The 13824-nt window shown below is 41.3% G+C and overlaps 1 protein-coding gene across 1 annotated transcript; it reads right to left on the bottom strand.

The window, feature by feature from the left end:
* Nucleotides 1–8514: 8514 nt before the first annotated feature.
* LOC126495734 (cancer/testis antigen 55-like) lies at nucleotides 8515–13735 on the bottom strand. Its single transcript, XM_050133334.1, has 5 exons — nucleotides 13435–13735; nucleotides 13102–13286; nucleotides 10850–10994; nucleotides 9879–9991; nucleotides 8515–8706 (listed from the first exon to the last, which is right to left on the bottom strand). Exons 1-5 carry the CDS (start codon nucleotides 13733–13735, stop codon nucleotides 8515–8517), a joined length of 936 nt encoding a protein of 311 aa, XP_049989291.1.
* Nucleotides 13736–13824: the final 89 nt, after the last annotated feature.

Genomic DNA, 13824 nt, shown 5'->3' with positions numbered 1-13824 from the left:
AAGGGTGTAAATTTGGAAAGCTTCCTGTAGTTGCTCAAAAAATGGGCCCAGGAAATTCTTCTGCTCCCCAAAGAACCTTAGCAGTCTTAGGCAAACTTGTGGGTTTTCAAGCTTCACTCTGAATTTCAGTCATAGCACGACAGTGAAAAGTGTCCCATGGCCTAGGAACTGGCATACATACTGGGGTTCCAGTCAGGATGTTTGGATGGGAAAGCTTTCTCAAGAGTTAAGTAGCCTTAAAACACCCATACCCATATCAGTAGCCGAGGTCAAAAAGCCTTTTTTGCCTTTGTCTCAGTATGATGCCTTTCCTCTGAAGTAAACAGAAGGAGCTTCTGGCAACCATTCCAGGTACAGAGGACAGGTTAGAGGAGGGTGGTTAGTGCTTGGGATTTATTAGAAAAGGGAGAGGTAGTCTGGATTTTTCAGTTACACAGATCTGAAGTAGAGAAAGGAATATAGATCAGGAAAGGGTGACACCCTTCCTCTAAGTTTGTTGTCCCCTGCCCAGGAGGTGGTGGGGCCTGTCACAAGGGAAAAACAGAGGTCAGGACTTGAGTCAGGTCTGGAGCATGATGTTCTCCTAAGCAGGAGCCAAGGGCAGTGAAGGAAGTGAGGGGAGGTGGGGAAACTGGATATCTCCAGGAGGAATAGTGGTGGTCACAGAGGGAGAAGGGGATTAGAAAGAACATATCTAGATACAGAAGGGAAAGTCAAGGAATTTAGGATGGGGGTAAGGACCAGAAGTGGATAGAGTGTTGTGACATGGGACAGAGGGGCTTGAGGTTGGGAGAAGGAGGATGAATCTGGAGATGGGTAAATTGGGGATGACAAGCAATTAATGTGGGTTATAGGAAGGGGAAGAAAAAACAGGTCCTTGATCCCTAGGCAGGACAGGACATGCAGCAGGAGGCTGGTGATAAACATTTTTAGAAACCAAGGCAGAGGATTATCAAGCACAAACCTTAAGCCAAACGAGTGAGTTTTGAACAGGTGACAAACATTGGTTAATATAAAGAAACTGATCAGGGTGGCCTGGGTCCAATATGGACCCAAACTGCTTTTGCAATAGCAAAGGTCCAGGGAACTGGTAATGGCCACCCCACTTCATAAAGAGGGACATTCAATCTCACAGTAAGTGCACAGTCCTCTTTTAGAGAGTGTGCACCCATATTCTTTCCTAGACCGTAGGGAGAAATTCTTTAGCATACATTGAAGGGGTAGGAGTTTAGAGTTGGTGGTGCCCATGTTAGGAGAAAATGTATGTAACTTGAAGAAGTAAAATATTAATATGAGTTGTAGATGGAAGTGTCTGTCCCACCCAGTCCCGCAGCCCTCCAATCCCAAAGAAACACACAGAGTCTTATATTAATTATAAACGGTTTGGTTTATTACCTCAGGTTTAGTATTAACTAGCTCTTACAACTTAAATTAACCCATAATTCTTCTCTGTTTAGCCGTGTGGCTTGGTACCTTTTCTCAGTGCAGCATTCTCATCTTGCTTCCTCTGCATCTGACTGGTGACTCACTCTATGCCTTTCCTCTTCCCAGAATTCTCTTAGTTTGGCCACTCTCCCTATACTTCCAGCTTGGCTACTAGCCAATCAGGGTTTTATTAAACTAATATAAGTAACAAATCTTTACAGTGTATAAGAGCAGTTTCCCACAACAATGAGCAACCCAGTAGTACTGGCAATGAAGAGATCGACCCCATGTATACCTTTCACAGTTTTCCTGTTGTTGGAGAAAAGGAGAATCCAAAGCACAGCAGTGGTGTGTGTGTGTATGTGTGTGTATATGTGTGCGCGCGCGCACGCACACACACATGCCTGCATACACATTAGGAACACATTAGTATAATGAAAATTTCTTCTAGAGAACAAAAGGGGACCATTTTTGCAAACAAAAAGACAAAAGGTGAACAGTAGCTCACTAGTGGCAGAATCTGGAGAATCTGGCAAACTCTCCATCAAGTGAGTGTAGAGTATCCCAGCTTCCCTTTCCTCTAAACCAACAACAGAAAAGGATCATAAGGAATATTCAGACTGAATCCTGAGCTCCTGTCTCTTCCTGCCTTATATTCTTCTCTCTGCCCAGCCATATCCCTTCGTGTCTCTACCTCCCTATTGTGGGGGATAAAGGTTTGTAACTCCCAAGTACTGGGATTGAAGGTGTGAGCCAACACTGCCTGACTCTGAGTCTCTTAGACAGATTGATCTTGAGTAGCCCAGGGTGGCCTTGAACTCACAGAGATACATCTGCCTCTGTCTCCTGAGTGCTGGGATTAAAGGTGTGTGCCACCACTGCCTGGCCTCTATGGCAAACTAGTGGCTAGCTTCACACTCTGGTCCTCTGGCAAACTTTATGTTAGAGCACAAACAAAATATCACCACAGCAGGCCACTCAGTTCTGCATGCATCCTGGCCCTCAGACACCAGGTGGCTGGTCTGACCCTGCTCATCCTCATGGTACTCAGTGGCAACAGGAGCCATATATGTCAGTCTAGACCCTGGCCACTACAGGGCCATGGACCCAGACATGGCCCTGAGAAACAACCTGGGCCAGGATGACACTAAGGCCCAAGGTGGCAGCACAAGCCACCCATATCTGTATGGTCCCTGCTGTGGCATGGACCCCAGAGTCCAACCAAGCTTCCGGCTCTGGCCCAGATCCTGGGCCTCTGTGTGCATCCTAGTGGCAACCTGGGCCACAAACTTCAACACACCCCAGCTGCAGGTGGGTCATGGACCCAGACATGGCCCCAGGCAGCAACTTGACCTGGTCAACTCAGATCATCCTAGCTCCAAGTGGTAGCCTGGCCACTCATATCAGAATGTTTCTTGTAGTAGCATGGCCCTTGGACACCAGTAAAGCCACAGGTTCCAGCCAAGACCCCAGGCTTCATGTGACCTTTGGCGGCAACATGGGCCATGAGCATCCCCAGGCTTTGGTTGTGGTAGGACCGTGTGAAATGTTTTTGTACCTTGATATTAAATCTTTCTGCCAATGAAGCAAGCTAAATCAAGTGAATTAAGAATAAAAATTCCAGGTTTATTGGTAAATGTTTCCGTATGATTCTGTCTCTGGCCCCCAGAGAGGAGACAAGGAGAGGAGACTGAAAAACCGTATGACCTTTCCTTATGAGCCACTTAAATACCCTTTAGGCATGGTCTTGAGCATCTCTGGACCACAATTTTCTGGGCTGTCTGAGACTGCGAAGAGTTTGGAGAAAGAGAGATGTGGAGGGGAGACTGAGGCAAAACTTCCACCTGCATATACCAGACTCCAAGCTTGGGCTAAGTTCTGGCAGGATGGAGCCCCATGGATTTTCCCTGTCACCATCCCCATTGTCAGGGCAGCTTCCAAGGCATGGGCTTGGATTGTAGTGTTTTGTTGCAGCCTAGCCTATTGGGAAGACTCTGCTGCCTCCTCTTGGGCATCAAAAATCTTAAATGCCATATTTACCATTCCTATATGAGGGTTTGGTGGACCCTTCTCAGCCCTTTTTAATTTCTTTCTAATGATGTCCTTCTATATATGTGTTGCTTTTATTGGTTAATGAATAAAGCTGCTTTGGCCTAGAGCAGGGAAAAATATAGCCAAACTAAACAAAATATATACAGAGAATAGGCGAAGTCAAAAAGATGCCATGTAGCTGCTGAAGGAGACAGATGCACCGGAACATTGCCAGTAAACCATGAGCCTTGTGGTAAAATATAAAATAATAAAAATGGGTTAATTTAAGATATGAGTTAGTTAATAAAGAGCCTAAGCTAATAGGCCAAGCTGTGTTTTAATTGATATAGATTCTGCGTGATTATTTTGTGTCTGGGCAGCTGGAAAATGAACAAGCAGTCTCTGCCTACAGAATGGTACCCAATGTGGGGCAGGGATCCACATAAGACCTAAAAAAAAGCTTCAAAAAAGAGGACTTCTAGACCTACAAAATCGGGAGCTAAGGACAGCTTTTTGATAGCTGTGTTCTTCCCCCCTGCCCCGCCAGATAGGATGTGTTTGCTGACAGCGAGCAAAGTCACAGCTCCTCTATAAAAAAAAAGACTTCCTGACTCAGCAGTAGCAACAAAAACTATGTGGCTCCTTTAAAAAGGCTTTCTGGTTCTGTGCTAGTTGTACAAACAGCTCTGGGTCTTTCAGGAGGCCAAGCATTTAAAGCAATTAAACTAGCATGCTACTAGTTGCTTAATGATAACATAGACAGGCTACATCCCTGGAGCTAGAGTGGAGTACATGACTTGCAGAGACAGTAAACATGCCTCTGCCATTTTAGACTGGGCAAAACAAATAGACAAGGCCACAAAGTTGGTCCTAGCCATGCCCACTTAACATATAAAAAAAAAACACTTCTGGTTAAAAAATTATTACAAATACACAATAAAAACAAATTGAAATAAAAAGACCTCTAAATGGGTCACAGTGTTAGATAAATGTACATAGGCTTTAAAATATATAAAGTTATAATATAAAACATACAATCAACATAGATTTAAAAATAAAAATAATAAATATTAAACTAATAAAGTAATAACATAAAAATAAAATATACACAAAAAGTCTAAACCATGTATATTATTGTGTTTTCTTTTAATTTTTTGACTTAAAATGAGCTAAGGAAATAATACATTTCTGGCACTGACTGAGAAATGAAATGAATGGCCAGGACCGTGGCTCATACTGGGGAGTCTGGGTCAAGGCGAGTATATTGATTTAGAAAAATGACTGGATTTTTATCAGATTTCTGTATAATCTCTTGGAACTTATCAATATTAACAACATTGTCCAATGTCGCTGAAGGAGACAACCAAGCATGAGGTCCCACCTCTGGTGGCCATTTAGACCTGGCTGATAATCCCAATAGGGCTCTGTAGCTGGCCATAGGAACCATATTGTCCACTAGGTGGGTTTGGTCTGCATACTGTCTAGCTTCTGACTGACCCCAAACTCACTCTTTAGGAGTGAGAGTGGAGGCCTGGTTGACACAGAGATCATGGCAGGTTAGATCGTAGGCTTGGGACAGATAATAAAACTGCTTGATATAAACAGAAGAATTAGCAGAGGACTATAACTGCTTTGCTATCTGTGATAGGTCCTTAGGGAAGAAAGAAGGGTAGTCTTCTGAAAGGAGAAAGGAGCATAGTGCCATTTACTAATGATAAAATTGACAAATTATGGGCAAAAAGTGAACCCTGGCAAAGAGCTTGTAGTAATTTTTTGATTGAGATTAACAACTAATATCCCAAAGGCAAAATAATTCAGCTTATAAAGAGAAGTAACTGGATCCTTCCTCATGTCATATGGGACACACTAATAACTGGGGCCCCTGCATTCTATACTGATGCAAATAAATCAGGGATGGCAGGTTACAAAACAGAAAATTTAAGTAAAGTAGAACAAAGCCCTTATGATTCTGTTCAAAAGTCAGAATTATATGCTATTCTCATGGTACTAAAGGACTTTAAGGAACCTGTCAACATAGTTGCTGATTTGCAATATGCAGAAAGGGTTGTTTTACATATCGATACCACTGAATTTATACCAGATGATACAGAATTGACTTTATTCAATTACAAGATACAATTGGAAATAGGAATCATCCCATATACATATCCCACATCTGATCCCATACTGGTCTGCCAGGTCCTGTAGCACAAGGTAATGCAGAAATCGAGCAATTATTGATAGAAAATGTGCTCGGAACTTCATAAAAAACATCATGTCAGTAGCAAAGATTTAAAAAAGGACTTTTTCATCACATGGCAACAAGCCAAGGGAATTATAAGGAGATATCCTATTTATTCTTTATACAACCAAACACCACTACCTGCAGGAAATAACCCAAAGGGTACTCAAAGGAATGAAATCTGGCAGATGGGTGTGTTCTATTTTGTAGTATTTGGAAAACTAAAATATGTACATCACACCATTGATACTCAGGTTTCCAGTGGGCAACTGCTTTGAGTTCAGAAAATGCTGATTTGGTAATCATATGTTGTCTAAAAGTTATGGCCATCATGGGTATACCTGTACAAATAAAGACAGACACTGCTCCAGCATCTGTTTCTAAGAAAACGAAATAGTTTTTGTTTAATATAATATATAAGCATATTGCAGGTATACCACACAACCCTACATGTCCAGAAGTTATAAAAAGATCAAATTGCACTCTGAATGATATATTAAATAAGCAAAAAGGGATGATAAAGATCCCAGGAATAGATTGTTATAGTTTTCCATGAAAAGAAAAAAAGAAACTTTCTAAAGAAATGTAAAATGTATAAGGTTGAGAGATATCAAAATATAGTTTTGAATGGTAATGCAAGTTATGATAGAGAATAAATTAGGGACAAGTCCTCAGACTCACCAAAATAGGACAGATAATGGAGCATTTTCTCTGAATTTGTAAAATCCAAATGTAGTAGACATTGTGAATATACTGATTGCCTGTATACATTGTATATAGTTATTATACTTATTTTATATTTTTTTATATTAGTTATAACCTTTTTATATTAGACAAAAAGGGGGAAACATGGTGACATTTTGTTTATGTTCTAACAAATAAAGCTTGCCTGAATATTATAGTGCAAAGCTAGCCACGCTAGTCAACCATACAGGCCAGGCATTGGTGGCATGGTGTAGGAGGTCCTTCTGTCTATGTGTTGCTTTATTGGTTAATGAATTGTTTTGAGCCTATGGCAGGGAAGAACAGAACTAACTAGGCAGGGAAAGCTAGGCTGTAAGCTGGGAAAAAGAAGGGTGGAGTTAGAGAGACTCCATGGAGCAGCCACCAGAGTCAGACATGCCAAAACTTTGCTGGTAAGCCACTTTCATTAATCACAGATTAATGGAGATGGGTTAAATTAATATGTAAGAGCTAGGCAATAAGAACCCAGAGCTAATGAGCCAAGCAGTGATTTAAATAATATGTTTTCTGTGTGATTATTTCCAGGTCTAAGCTAGCTGGACGGTAGGGAACCAACAAGCAGCCTCCCTTCTACAACAGTGGCACAAAACCTTTAATCCCAGCAGTCATACTACTTAGTTATAGAGGTTAGGTAGGGGTGTTGCACGCCTTTAATACCAGCAGCAGAGAGGAATATAAGGCAGATGAGACAGGATCTCATTTTCTTTTCAGTCTGAAGATTTCTTAGAGGTAAGAACTCTTCTTAGAGGAAGAGTTCTTTAGTGGTTGACTGCTTTGCTTCTCTGAACCCCAATGTTTGTCTCTGAGATTTTATTATTCATGCTACACCCTGGCTACTATAGGACCAGGGACCCAGACATGGCCCTTGGCAGCATCCCTGCCCAGACATCACCATGGCCCTGAATGGCAAGTAGACCTCCCCCTTTTGCCTACTTACTCCTTGCTGCCTTTGCCATGGCTCCAGGTGGTTAGCAGGCCTTGGAATCTGCCACTCCTTGCCATCTTCCTTCCTTCCTTTCTTCCTTCCTTTCTTTCTTTCTTTCTTTCTTTCTTTCTTTCTTTCTTTCTTTCTGCATCTTCAGTCAGGGCCCTGAGGACCCTGGCTGACTAGTCTACATTTGTGCAGAACTGCATTAGATAATAAAGAATTTACAGAATTTGTGCAAATAATCAGTAAGCCAAAGCTTAAACTCATCAAGACATATCCTTTTACTATATTTATTTATTATGAGATAGAGCAGAAAAATTGGGTGGAGTAGACTGATGAAAAAAAAAACAAAAGTCAAACTATTTGCTGGGGGCTAGGAAATATGGTCAAATTATAGATAGTGCTCCAGGGCTGAAGACAAAACCACTTCCCCCTCACTCAAATGCCACTGACCCAAGGATGCATTTAAATTTCATCAAAGAGAAAAAAGAAATTTCATGAGGTACAGATGTAAGATATTCTGAGACCCTTTACTGTAGGAAAACCAATATGAATTTCAAACAGCAAGCTTTGATGATTCCACATGATTCATGTATGCAAAAAGCTATTCCTAAAATTCAGTCACAGATCATATTTTAACATAGGATAATGTTCTCATTTAAATGAACAAATGAGCTCCTAATAGAATGTTGAACAATTTAATCCCCACTATTAAAATTGTGCAAACTGCTGCACAGTGAATATATTTACTAAAGTCTTTAAAAAATCTGCCTATAATATGTACCAAGAGCTAGTCTAACTGATACAAGATGAGAAAACACTCAACACCTTTATTTGTATGAAGGTTAAATGCTAGCATATAAAGAGGTTCCATTGGCAACAAAGTACATACTTTTGCATAAGGACAATTGTGAATATGACCTAAGGGCAAGGTGTTTCTTTTATATTCAAGAATCTACTGGGCACAATTTTTACTTGATAGGGCATCTTCCAAAAGTGAATCCATATCACCAACAAAAAAAACCAAGAGTGTTGAAAATAAAAAGTCTTGACTGCATACATATTTATTTGCTCATTCAAACAACTTTATTTAATCCGGCATTATTTCCCAGTAGTAAAATTACAAAGGATTTTAAATGATTGGTTAATACAGCTTCACTGGAAACATAGCTACTACTCTAAAGGTGTACTGCGATTGAATGCTGTCTACCACAACCACGTTAACAATATCGTATAATGCAGGTTTATAACCAGGAAGAGTATGGAGAGAATCCAAGGTAAAAAACATGAAGTCATCGACCACGCCAGTTCTTCCATCAATACTGGTCACACAGACCTATGAAGAGAAATGAAGACACTGAGTATGGAGAAGCAGAGCCCACCACAGGTGACCCTCAACAACCCCTTGGCTCTCATCAGCAGATCCCTTGGCCCATCACTGATTCTCATCCTAGACACACAGGGAATACCTGGAAACTGTATCGACACATTCTATTCCTGTGTGATGAGAAGACATGTCCTTCATGCTAAGCATTATGGCCCTACACTCTATCTCCCGTGTGATGAGAAAATATGTCCTTCATAGCATTATGGCCCCACACTCTATCTCCCGTGTGATGAGAAAATATGCCCTTCATAGCAGTATGGCCCCACACTCTATCTCCCGTGTGATGAGAAAATATGCCCTTCATAGCAGTATGGCCCCACACTCTATCTCCCGTGTGATGAGAGGAAGTGCCATTCGTGTTAACCAATATGGCCACACAGTATACCACCCTGACTTTACATCTAATTCTCAGGCTGTACTGACCATGGTCTTACCCACCTTTATCAGCAGGCTGAACACCTCAAACCCAGTGTACTCAACGTTTACCCACAATTGCCTCACAGTCAAGGCACTTTCTAACTGTTGTTCACAGAACATCCTAACGTCAAGTAAAGCACACAGCCTAGGAATTAAGTATGTGTATATTCTACATTATTTTCTATTAGTTCTTTTTCAATTTGTGAACATGTCTGATGTGGGATTTCCCTCTGTATGCTGTGAATGTGTTTTATTACCATTGGTTAATAAAGAAGATGCCTTGGCCCTATGCAAAGAATATGGCAAGGTGGGAATTCCAAGCAGAGAGAGAGAGAGAGTAGAAAAGTAGGTGGAGTTAGGGAGATGACATGTAGCTGCCAAAGGAGACAGATGCTGAAACTTTACCCAGTAAGCCACAGTCTTGTGGCAATTCTACACAGAATAATAGAAATGGGTTAACTTAAAATGTAAAAATTAGTTAATAAGAAGCCTGAGCTAATAGGCTGAGCAGTGTTTTAATGAATACAGTTTCTGTTTGATTATTTCAGGTCTGAGCAGCCAGTAAACAAATGAGCAGTCTCTGACTACACATGTCTACTTTGGCAGGGATATATTGCCAAACAAAATTCTGGGCAATAAAGTAATCAGGAATGAAGGATAGGCAGCTACCTACCCATGACAAGGGCAACATGGACACAAATTACCTCACTGATCCTGTGGGAGTTGAGGGGGCTCACAGTGTGGATGTTCATGTTTGAATTGCCCGGCTTCGAGTAATAATCAATCAGCAGCAAGTCTCCTTTGTAAGGCATAAAATCTAAAACAGCCAAGAAAATTAAAAGTGTAAATATTATTGTACTCACATCATGTCACATTACCTAAGGCCCTATGTCACTGTAATAGGATGACCAACATTTCCTGAATGTAAATTCACTTTTCCAAATGCTTAGACAGATATCTCTAATTCTTCCTATAGAAAGGAAGCTTAATGCCCTTTAAACACTGGTTCATCTTCAATGATTTATTCATTAGATATGGATATTAGACATGGATTTATTCATCAGACATGGATAACTAGAAACTGTGTGTCTCAGAGTGAAATTTATGGCTAGGAACACTGGATTTCTTCATCAAGTGGTCATTTTGATATCACCTTGGGGATGGCAGCTGGGTACATGGTAGGATCATGTGTGTGAACCTTGGTACCCGGGCTAGGGACAAAATATGAGAACTTATCTGTCGAATATTGAGGAAAGAGGACACAAAAAGAAAGAGACCTATCTGCACCTTTGCTTTAAGGTGATGAAAGTATTTTGCAGATAAATCTCTGACTTGTGTAATGCTATCACTGACTAGGTTTTACATGGATCCTGATGTAGCGGCACAAAGATTATGATCCCAGCACTCAGAAGGGGAAGGTGGTTCCTAAGGTCATGAACAATTCTCAGATACACAGTGAGTTTCAGGTAACTTAGAGAAACCTTATGTGAAAAAACAAAACACTCAAAGAAATCAATTAAGTAGTGAAAGCCACATGGATGATGGCATTCTCAGGGGACAGGATCACTAGGCACTATTTAAAATAGTTCCCGTTTCCCTTTACTGTGCCTTACTTTCAATTTCAATGACATTTCCCACACTCTTGATTTATGTTTTTAAAAACTATCAATCTTACCTCCAGAAAAGAGCTGAGCAGGGATAGAAGTTTCCTTGCTGATATAGATGTTGTCCTGTGTTACCGAGGTGACACCCATAATACAAAGTTCTCTGTCAAGCTCTGATGGCTTAGCACCACAATCGCCATTAGTCATAACTTTCACCTATAAGAGAAGGAGACAGTGGCTGAAGATAAAATAAAAATTGCAGGCAGGAGTTTGTTTGCTTACCAAGGATTCCCCACAAAAACAACAGCACTTTAATAAGTTGACCTAACACAGTTGGAAGGGTGCTTGCAGGACATAGGACCCCTTGTTAGAGACGATGGACTTCATTAGCCTTCCCAAAATAGCCCTCCTGTAGCAGAAATCTTTTAATCTGTTCTCAGACTTAGACCATACGTTTCCCGTTAAAGATATACCATGGACCTGAGATGATGGCGTCAATTATGTCTGTGCTTGCTCCATGGATTGGCAAGGGCCTTGCAAATGTGAATTTGACACCTGTGTTTAATGCTCTCACAAACCTACCTTCTGACCTTAGAAAAACAGTGCTCTTACTTTCTAGGATCTCAAAACTCAAAAGTCTAAAATATATATTTACAAAAAACTACTTCTAAACAAGTCATAGTCACAGTTGTAACTGAAATTAGAAAACAATTTTGCACATTTACACAGAAAACAGTTTAGCCTGAGTGACACTGGTGGGGTAATTTGAGGAAATGGGCTTTGCGGCGTATGCAAAGGACGAGAAATGGGTCCCCTGGGAGATGGGAGTGGAGCAGAATGAAGCTGACAGAGAAGAAAGAGCAGCACAATTTTGGAGACCAAGGAAGGAAAGCATGTTATTCCCTCTCTGGACCTGAGTGCAGGAGCAGGAGATGAAGTGGGAGAGATAGCCCCCCAGAAAAGATTGCATAGACAAGGAGTGCTAGGGCTCCATTTACGTATGTGTGAAATAACACTAATATTCTGACTCTTCAAGGATTATGACCCTTACTGGAGGTAGTTTTCCTTTGAAAATTTCTTCAGTAAACAAAATATGAGTGTTTTCTATACAATGAGAGAATAGTCACATGAGCACACAGCAGAAAAACATTATCCCACAAGCCATACTGGATAATTTTCATTACCCAGAAACAGTGACTGGCTACCAGTTTGAAAATCAAACCTGAACACTGTGCAAGCTATTAAAATATCTCATAAAGGCACACCCGAGGGTGGCCGAAAGTGCATCTAGGATCACAAGGGACACACGCATAATAATTAGTGAGCTGTGTTTCTTATCATGTGATTCTTTGGATGTACTCATTATGATACTTATTGTTCTAAGCTACTGATGGAAACTGGAGACACAGACATCGAAGGCTGTTGAATGTCTTTTCAAAACCTAAATAATTGCTGCTGCTACTTCCCACTCACTGTACAGATGGGATGGTCCTTTGTCCTTTCTCAAGGATCCTTTGCACTGAGGAGAGAAGAAATTGGTTCCTATCTGACTAGTCACCAACAGTTCTGTCAGTACGCAGGTGGGTGTGCATCACGAATTCTGAGCAATGTGCATTCTGACTCTCCACTAGCCCACAGACATATTGGATCTTTAATAACTTCCAAATTCTCCTGGAAAACTTGTATTCTCCCAGTTCTCAATTTTTTTTTCACGATAGAAACACCACTAACAATCATAGCAAAGAAGTCAGCTAGATTCTTAAACTTGTAAAGAAAAATCCTAAGATACTCTTGGTCCCGACAACCAAATGGGGTAGAGTGGATGGTCCAATTCATGGTATAGGACCACTTGAAAGCCAATTAGAAAGCAAGGTCTGTGTCTTCTTTCAGCACCCTTAAGTCAAATTCAGGATGGCTGAAGATTACATGCTGATATGTGCATAGAGTGCTGAAAGACATAAGTGAATCTAGGCAGTATACTGCCTAAGGGAGTTTGAGGCTACCCAAGGGTTCATAATCAATGTAAGGACATTGCACAGGTCAAGACTCTGCCGCATAAAACTGAAATGAACAAATAAATAAAGCAGAATATCATTTATCAGAGTGACTGTTTGAAACAAGGCCTTATATTGTCTCCTTGGATGAGCTGAACATATAATGCAAACCAGTCTTTCCTTGAACTCAAAGCCATTCCATCTGCCTCTGCCCAAATATGAGAACAAGCCCATTAAACTTACTCTGTGTCTACATTAGTGTCTGTCTTAATCCAAGGGAGAAATAAAATTGAAGTAGGTTAAGACACTCTGGGTTAACTCAGCCATACCTTGACCGCTTTCAGTAAATGAGTTGTTTCGTCTTCTTTCACAAGAGCAATGACCATTCCTCCAATGCGCACAGGCATGTTGTCACTGACCACGCTGATATGGAAAAAGATGGTTTCATCAATCCAGCCGTAATCGAGGCTGAGATGGGTCACAATTCCTCTGACAGATTTCAGCTTGAAGTTATCTATGAGACAGGTAAACCAATGTCACACTGGCTCCCATCAAATACAAGCGACACACAAGTCCTACTCTGACCAGCTGTGCAGATGTGAGCACATATTGTCACTTCTCTGAACACAGTAACCATTTCTGCTCCCTAAGGTTGTGACTACCGAATGACACTTCCATGGCATCTGTGGGTGACCTGTCCCAGAGAGCGCAAGTGCAGCAGCGCTCATCTTCCCTGCTCAGGAAGCTCTGGAAACCCCCACTATTACTAGGGTAAGCCTGCCTCATCACCAGCAGCAAATGCATAGCCCTGGCTCTAAACTCTGACAGAGCCTTAGAAGGTCTGAGTAGATGTAAGGACATGTTCCCAAATTGCCTTTTATTCGTGGGTAAGCACGGTGGGTAAGTAATGTTTGGGGATCTGGCTCCAGTATCCTGCTGGGACAACCGGCCACCTTCCTTCATGGTACCCTCCCTATGACTGACTCCGCCCCCTGGCATCAGATAGTGTGTACTGGGGAAACAAGGCCACATTCTCTCTCAACGTGAGACGC

The sequence above is a fragment of the Alexandromys fortis genome, unplaced genomic scaffold (genome assembly GCF_014885135.2).
Source record: "Alexandromys fortis isolate MF-2015 unplaced genomic scaffold, M_Fortis_MF-2015_v1.1 scaffold_594, whole genome shotgun sequence".
Taxonomy (NCBI): domain Eukaryota; kingdom Metazoa; phylum Chordata; class Mammalia; order Rodentia; family Cricetidae; genus Alexandromys; species Alexandromys fortis.
The sequence above is the reverse complement of the archived record's forward strand: the minus strand, read 5'-3'. Positions and strand labels throughout refer to the sequence as shown.

Bases quoted from the DNA above. Each gene is read 5' to 3' on its own strand.
- LOC126495734 (XM_050133334.1), bottom strand. From the start codon at position 13,735: ATGAAGGAAGGTGGCCGGTTGTCCCAGCAGGATACTGGAGCCAGATCC. The intron at 10,995-13,101 runs GTATGGCTGAGT...CTTCTCTTATAG, and splicing joins ATTTACTGAAAGCGGTCAAG to GTGAAAGTTATGACTAATGG. The intron at 8,707-9,878 runs GTAATTTGTGTC...TTCTCTTCATAG, and splicing joins ACTCCCACAGGATCAGTGAG to GTCTGTGTGACCAGTATTGA.